This window comes from Priapulus caudatus, unplaced genomic scaffold (assembly GCF_000485595.1).
Source record: "Priapulus caudatus unplaced genomic scaffold, Priapulus_caudatus-5.0.1 Scaffold43, whole genome shotgun sequence".
In the NCBI taxonomy this organism is placed as follows: domain Eukaryota; kingdom Metazoa; phylum Priapulida; class Priapulimorpha; order Priapulimorphida; family Priapulidae; genus Priapulus; species Priapulus caudatus.
This window is the reverse complement of record NW_014577104.1, coordinates 700342-708380: the sequence shown is the minus strand read 5'-3', so window position 1 is coordinate 708380 and position 8039 is coordinate 700342. Positions and strand designations below refer to the sequence as shown.

General features: G+C 40.8%; 2 protein-coding genes across 2 annotated transcripts in view; one reads left to right on the top strand and one right to left on the bottom strand.

The window, feature by feature from the left end:
• Positions 1-8039, bottom strand: part of LOC106820685 (mediator of RNA polymerase II transcription subunit 14-like) — a 50963-nt gene that overhangs the window by 32427 nt on the left and 10497 nt on the right. The window contains exons 2-10 of the mRNA XM_014825188.1: positions 4542-4746; positions 3793-3819; positions 3075-3180; positions 2630-2724; positions 2213-2291; positions 1588-1717; positions 961-1001; positions 567-654; positions 219-326 (exon numbers count right to left, since the gene is read on the bottom strand). Of these exons, the coding sequence (XP_014680674.1) occupies positions 219-326; positions 567-654; positions 961-1001; positions 1588-1717; positions 2213-2291; positions 2630-2724; positions 3075-3180; positions 3793-3819; positions 4542-4705 (838 nt within the window). The 5' untranslated portion in view covers positions 4706-4746. The remainder of the gene's footprint in view (positions 1-218; positions 327-566; positions 655-960; positions 1002-1587; positions 1718-2212; positions 2292-2629; positions 2725-3074; positions 3181-3792; positions 3820-4541; positions 4747-8039) is intronic.
• Positions 5691-8039, top strand: part of LOC106820697 (protein TRC8 homolog) — an 11152-nt gene continuing 8803 nt past the window's right edge. The window contains exon 1 of the mRNA XM_014825203.1: positions 5691-5725. The gene's annotated coding sequence lies outside the window, so the exon portion shown is untranslated. The remainder of the gene's footprint in view (positions 5726-8039) is intronic.

The following is an 8039-nucleotide window of genomic DNA, read 5'->3' as shown; positions in this document are numbered from 1 at the left end:
ATACTATACAATATGCTATATTGGGTCTATAATATAGTATACTATACAATATGCTATATTGGGTCTATAATATAGTATACTATACAATATACTATATTGGGTCTATAATATAGTGCACTATACAATATACTACATTGGGTCTATAATATAGTACACTATACAATATACTATACTGTCCCATCGGTGATTAATTAACACTTATTTCTGTGAAAAGATACGCAGGCAGTTGTAGAGATCGTGCAGCGGCTGACTGTTGTCTATCATGCGCGACTGTAACAGCTGATGAATGTAATGAATCTGCAGTGGATGAACCAACGCCTTCCCGTCTGCAACACGTAACCACGGCAACCATAAAACCGACCAGACAATATGCCATAGTAAAACAACTGAAACATCTAAACCCAATGTCATTATCGAGCTTTTTACGAAGGGAAACTGAATTCGCTAGTTCACTGCCAATTCATAAAACTACTAGCACATTAATAATGAGTAGAAAACGTGAAAAATATACGATCTGCTACAGACAGGTTGTTATTCTCGTGAGACAGTAATGCCATCAATCTCACCTCCAGTCTCCTTATTCTGCACAAGAATATCAATCTCCAGCAGCCTCCAGGGAACGACTGGACCATCGCCCATCAACGTTAACGACACCTGTGTAATGACGCAAACAGGTTGATACACCACTCACAATTATCAGTCACATCACAACCTCCCACAGAAAATCATGATTCACCATTTTACACACTGTTATGCAAAAGGGGCAAAAGAATTGGGAAGAGATATCCAAGAGTATGCGTCACACTGGTTACAAATTAATAACGTTTATATCGAGGATATATTTGTTAGATTTCCTTAGTGCTATACTGGCAAAAAATTGTGGGATTTAAGTTAGTCACAACACCTGTATAGAGATATATTTAAATGATGCGTGCAGAAAAATTTTTAATATATAACTACCTCAAACTCGTGTTCAACATGAAATGTCACCCTGCCATCTTCTGCAAAGAACAAGTTTGAGCAAAACAAACTCATTAGTTGATCACAAGAACGTCTGCACATGCATGAAATTCTACCAACACACAGATGCAGAACTTTGTACTCACATCAACATATATGCTACCTAACACTGACAAACAGATGCAATGTTTGGGTCTGCACTGTGGCGGTGGCTTAGGCATACAGCCAGCCAGTAGTTCTGGTAGGCACTGAGTCTAACAGATGCTACATATCACGCACTTATCCAGGACAGGAAATAGAGAAATATTGACAGACAAAAGATTGGTGATCTGGCATATTAAATATTTATCCAACTAAACGTTTAATTTTACAAGACCAGGCATAAAACGACATTATACGGCATTATCTCCCATCTCATAAAACAGTCAAAAACTAATACTTTAATAAGAGAATAGAACTACGACTCTCACGTTCTTCAATACAGCGCTAGACTTTTATCAACCAATTTCAATTTTTACACACCACGGGGCACCACCACAAGTAAGACGAACAACCACGACCTTCCCATCGTTACCATGGTGATATTCGCACGCCGTAGCAGACGTCATGCATCACTCACTCACTCACCGATGGTAAGATTCCTCATCTGTGGCGGCAGACTGGAGGTGACGAGCCGATACTGGATGATGTTGTCGAGGGACTGCAACGTCGACTGCTTCTCCGTCTCCGTGATGGGATCCGGGGGAACAATGCGATCCTGCGTGATGCACACAGCATTGTTACATGGCTAGCACAGGTTACCTGCTTGACGTGGCGGTGGCTGCATTGCCATAGATACTGCAGTATAGCGGTGGATAGGTGAATGATGACGGGTGCAGGGATGCACCCAGGAATTTTTTGAGTAGCAGCTGGTGTCGGTGCGGTGGTAGGGATGGGTAGGGGTGGTGGTCGTGGTGGTAGCTGCGTTGCCACGGATCCTGCAGTATAGTGGTGAATATGTGAAGATGCCGGTGGATCAATGATGAAGGGTGCATGAATGCGCCCAGAAATTTTTGAGTAGCAGCTGGTGTCGGTGTGGTGGTGGGGATGGGGGATGGTGGTGGCGGTGGCAGTGACGGGGATACTGGCAGTGGCAGCACTGATGGTAACTGGGACATGGTGTCAAACAGTTGGTAATAGTGGCTAGGTAGTAATGGTGACAGGGTGATTGTGATGGTGATGCTAGCAGCATTGCAGTAAGAAGCACACCTACCCTGATGCATGCTGGCAGACGTGGAAACGTGCCCGTTGTTAGTACGTCTACTGCCAGGGGCAGACTGAAGTTTGGTAATCTGAAATAACAACCAACAAAAAATACAGGGGAGTGTCATACAGTTGTCATTATTATTATTATTATTATTATTAAATCTTTATCGCATGTAATTCAAATACAAATACATGTTCGGAAGACAGTCGTTTTCATGGAGAAAACATCTGATAGATGCCATAGTGTATTATGATTATTTAGTTTAGTATTTATTATTATTAGCTATGTCATTAATAGTAACTAGCTGTATTTCAACAATCTAACACTAGTCGCTGTACTATGGCATTAATTCTCTATATCATTTATAACGCGTTCCAAAATTTTGGATTCGGTCTCCTATGTTATATTGGATTGACAGTGTACCTAGCATTTACTAGCTTCTCACGTGCAATCTGAGCCAACATGTCCGCCGTGTCTGTAAACAACATCGCCTGCTGATCCAAGAACATCATGATATCCTGCAAAGAAACAGTAAACGTATGAGAAATCGCATTATGAACCACGGAATGCATCGTTTCCTGCGGCTGACAGTAGACCTTCTAGAAAGATATTCAACATAGTAGTACGTTTAGAAACATGTTAAAAAAAAATTTGAAACTCACTCCCCACTCTGTGTATCATCTAATACAATCATAGACCACAATAGAAATATCACAAATGTACATAACCATTCTGTTAGCTTGAAAGCTAACACAGACATGACTGGCTCTGCAATACCAGGAAGTTAACTGGCAAGAAGAATCTCCATTCCACTTGAGATGTGTGAGAACATTTGAATATCACTGACAAGATACATGAGATTACTTACACTACATCTGTATACTTTCGCTGCACTGTTGGCCCATTTCACCAGTGCTAACAACCTAATGAACAGCTGCCTTGTCTTATGTGCCAGTTGAACTATCTCCACTTTCCTGGAATATATAGCAGCTACTGTTAAAAGCGATCGACAAAAATACACTCCTACCACCTATTATCTGGGTGGGATATTTAGTATCATCGCCCGAGTGATTATAGGAAATCCTGCGCGCTGATTGGTCGAGACCTAGGTGATTATTTTTTGATAATCACCTCTAGGGTTTACATTGTAGTGGCGCCAAAAATGGCGGCTAGATTTGTAAAATGTTACGGAAGCCGAAATTTACAAATTTAAAGAAAATGCTGTCCCCAAAAGTACCAAATATCGGGCAATGATACTAAAACAATTATTCGCCTCAGGCGCGGTGAATCTTGTTGAATAATAAATATATGACTTTTCTACAATTTTTTTTTAAATTGACAAATGGAATTAATAATTTGTGAACATTTAAAAGGATATTACTTAAATTACATATAATGCAATAAAATTCTGATAAACTAAATATATATATATGTAATTTAGTTTACAAAATTGTTGGTATTTAAGATATATATTTTTAATAACTTTAAGGTACACTTAAATATTAACTGTATTAAAGATTTCAATAATATTATTTATTAATTAAATGTCAATGCTGGTGACAGTCGATTGGTTTGCATTAACATACCGTTCAATGTCCGACTTTCTAGGTAACCTACAAGAAAATATTACCATGTATTTAAGTTATGCTAAATTCTCACGTTCAGAATACTTGTATATAAAATGTATTTGTTCGTACATAGATTTACTAAGTATGCATTTGGCCTGTGGGTCAAATGTTCACGTGACTGAACTATAAATTAAATAATCCTGTATTGTCTAAACACAAGCTAAGACCTATTGCAAGATTTTAAATTCTGTATACAATCCGACCTCCTTTATCTGGCCACGTCGGGACCGGCACCCATCCGGATATGGGATTTGGCCGGATATGAGAGTTATGCTCAAACACAGCATTTCTATGCAGTTCAGTAGGGTTTATGCATGTAATAATGTATTTACTCGTTGCTATGATTATTTGTAACAAATGTCATGTTTTATGGTTTATATGAAATGGAAATAAAATGTAATAAAACAGAAATTTTACCAGAGGCATAGCAGACACGAGCGGACAACACACACACACGCGCGCACACACGCAAACACATGTTCGGTTGGTACATCGCGCGAGCTTTGAGCAAGATTTTTAGGTGGAAATGAATGAAAAACAGAGAACATACACTGCGAGATCGCGGTCGGTTAATAGAGATTTCCGGATAACGGATGGCCGGATAAAGGAGGTCGGACTGTACTACCAAACTTCACAGTTTCAATAAAGTTTAAGGATTTGAACCGATCTGTCCATAGCATAAATTCCATGCACTGAAAAGCACATACAGTTCTGAGAGGACGGTAAGGTCATGGTAAGTTCTCTGCACAATGTAGTCTATTAGAACCGCAAGCGAGATGCGTCCGGCACCCTGCTGTTGAGTCGCCGCTGTTGCCATGGATACCAACTGCCCAGCTCCCGTGGGGGCGGCTTCTACGGGCGTTGGTGACATTCCTGGCAGAAACTCTCCGAATAGCAATACCGGTTTTCTGTCTGAAATATGAGAATAAAATTTATCATCAATTAATAGAATGTCTCATGTCTGTCAGAAGTGTCCTCTATCCCAAGTAGGGAAAACTAACAAGGTAAGTTAAGGTGCGTGAGAAACAGGAAACTAACAATTCCTTCTTCCAAGTTCCAGCACCCCTCCACTTTCGTGGCCTCTAAATTACATAGCTAGCATCACACTGGCTAGCTCCAAGAAATGGTCTTTGCTAGGGTTAGGAGACCGTTTCAAATTCTTGCCCATAAAAACTTGTAGTTGGCACGGTATCCAAACATCGCCACAGCTAGCGTCACGTATGTAATAGCTCAAACGAATCTATAAACCTCTGGCTTACTCGCGGTAACTGGGCGCTACTGGGCGCTACTGATTTATCGAGTTATGCCGTATTTTCTGAGATAAATTGAATGAACACAACCAGACAGCCGCCATGTTCAGTGCTCGCCCGCCCTGTGCTGTGTGCACAAACAACATGAATAAGAAAGCAGGTAGAAAAGCGTGATCGCGAAATTCGCTCGACGCTCGACGCTCGCTTCATTTCACACGATCACAGAACGAAAACACATCCAACATCCAACAGCTCCCATCTTGGTATCTATGTGTACATAAATGTTCACTTGTTCGAATTATAACTCTGGCCTTTGTTCTTACCTACTCCCGCCAGAGATATCTCGTGAAATCCTGCAGGAAATGTTCTCTCCGTGAAAATGTAAAGAGGACGAGATGTCTGTTTATACACGAGTAATGGGGCGCATTGCATGCTGGGATGAGCTGCTGCCAGCCTCCGAGCTCCGTTTCGAGGCCCGCCAAGCCAAGCACAATGCGCGCAGGCATGACGTCACGCACACACGACTACAGCGATTGATCGAAAGTAGCACCGTTAGGGATTTTCGGATGATACCGTCCTCTACATTTTCACGGAGAGAACATTTCCTGCAGGATTTCACGAGATATCTCAGGCGGGAGTAGGTAAGAACAAAGGCCAGAGTTATAATACGAACAAGTGAACATTTATGTACACATAGATACCAAGATGGGAGCTGTTGGATGTGTTTTCGTTCTGTGATCGTGTGAAATGAAGCGAGCGTCGAGAGAATTTCGCGATCACGCTTTCCTACCTGCTCTCTTATTCATGTTGTTTGTGCACGCAGCACAGGGCGGACGGGCGTGCGGTGTACTTGTGTGTTGCAGATGAGCATTTGACCGGCATTTACAGGTGATTATAGGCGAAATAGAGTAGAGAAACATTAAGACTTTGGTACATTTCGTGTTTATTTACCATTAATTTTTTTTATTGAGACGTTCCAAGTGCCTGTGATCACTGGTCGTGATCACAGGCACTTGAAGCGTTTCAATATAATATAATGCTAACTAAACACGAAATCTATTTACTACCAAATTCTTAATGTTTCTATACTCTCTTTCACCTATTATTGCCGACAGTTTCCTGTAAATTCCGTCCAAATCCTATGTGCAACAAACACTGACTGCCGCCATTCCGTACGCGGCTGTAGTGTGCACACTGACACTTATATATATATAGCAGGTAGGAAAGCGGGATCCCTAAATTTGCTCGACGCTCGCTTGATTTCACACTTTCACAGCACGAATACACATCCAACAGCTTCCATCTTTGTTTCTCTTGAATTTGAGGGGAGTCCTTGAAAAGTACTTGAATTTAGTAAATGTTTATTTTGTGCTTGAAATGTCCTTGAATTTCATGGAAATTTCCTTGAATTTTTAGAAAGAATCCTTGCCTGTAATAAAAATAAATTTTGTACCATCAATAATGTGCAAACCTCAATAAAAATTGCGTTAAATGAGCTTGAAAATGATGGGATGGGATGGCATGGCATGGCCTGGGATGCGATGAGATGGCATGGGATGGGATGGGATATGGGATGGGATGGGATGCGGTGCGATGGGATGGGATGGGATGACATGGAATGCGATGGATGGATGGATGCATGAATGGATGCATGGATAGATAGTTCGATTTTTTTGTGTATTTTCATTTCAACCAAGTGGTCACCAACTCAGTAACACCACTGATTTCCCCGGGCAATGCCGGGTATCACGCTAGTTTATATATATATACGAGTATATGATGCTTATTTATGCTCGCACCAACGCGAGTTGCAACGCTATGGTATGTTACGTCGTTTCGGGTTTTCCGCGTTCCGATCGAAAAGCATGCGCAGTGGAAACATGCAGTTGGTGGTTAAAGGGAAATTTAGGTTCGGCTCTTGAAATTTACACTGTCCACAGCAAACTGAGGTATTAGTTTTAATAACAACACTGGAATACTATAAGGTGAAGGTTATACTTGATACAAAAAAAAGGCAGAAATGCTTAGATGATTATTTTATTTGAGATATACGTAATTGTTCGGCAGTTTTTGTAGAGGTACAAGATTATCCAATAGATGGATGTCAGACTGTGTATATTGACGTTAGTCACACAGCCTGGTCGGGTTACACACTGGCATGACTACATACACTCGATTTCTAGCATGAACAATAAACGATCGCTATAAAATATTCGCAAGACTGGCAAGTATTTTTGGGTTCAACCGGTGTCAGGTCAAGCAGCCAGTGCATACAGACCAATAAATTGTGCCCTAAAATTTTTTATATTCTGATGTTATTTTAGGGCTCAATACCCTTACATAGACAAAACCTGTGGTGAATTTTGTCGTGCAAAATGCATGACAAGTACAACCTTTTTATTATTTACGGCCGTGTTACATAGAAAATCAAAGAAATACCTAAAGCCGTCGCTTTATTAACATCTTACCTACATTACAAAACACTTGTCATGCAGTATTCTCCTCTTTAATCACGTTTATTTTATTAAAACATCACGACATAAAAATCAGGCAAACTTCGCTAGACACAAAACTGCCAATCTTGCATTTGAACCGCACCGGACAGCGTCACAGCGATGATTTCATTGGCCGGTGAGAAATGTCGTTGTGCGATTCAATGCAAGATTGGCAGTTTTGTGTGTAGCAAAGTTTGCGTGATTTCGATGTCGTGATGTTTTAATAAAATAAACGGCAGCTATCCGCGGGCTATATAGTCCGCAAATGCAGACGTTATAACTCCGCTTTGCTAATCTGAGGGTGCGGGTTTATCGTCTGCAGTCACCCTTGTAAAAATTGTTGCAATTTTTGTTGTGGGCATTGGATAGGTGAATCGAGTAGCACTGAGGGCGTGACGGGGGTATATCCGACCCAAAATATCAAGTACTGTTGTCAAAATATCTTTTTGTCAATATCGCG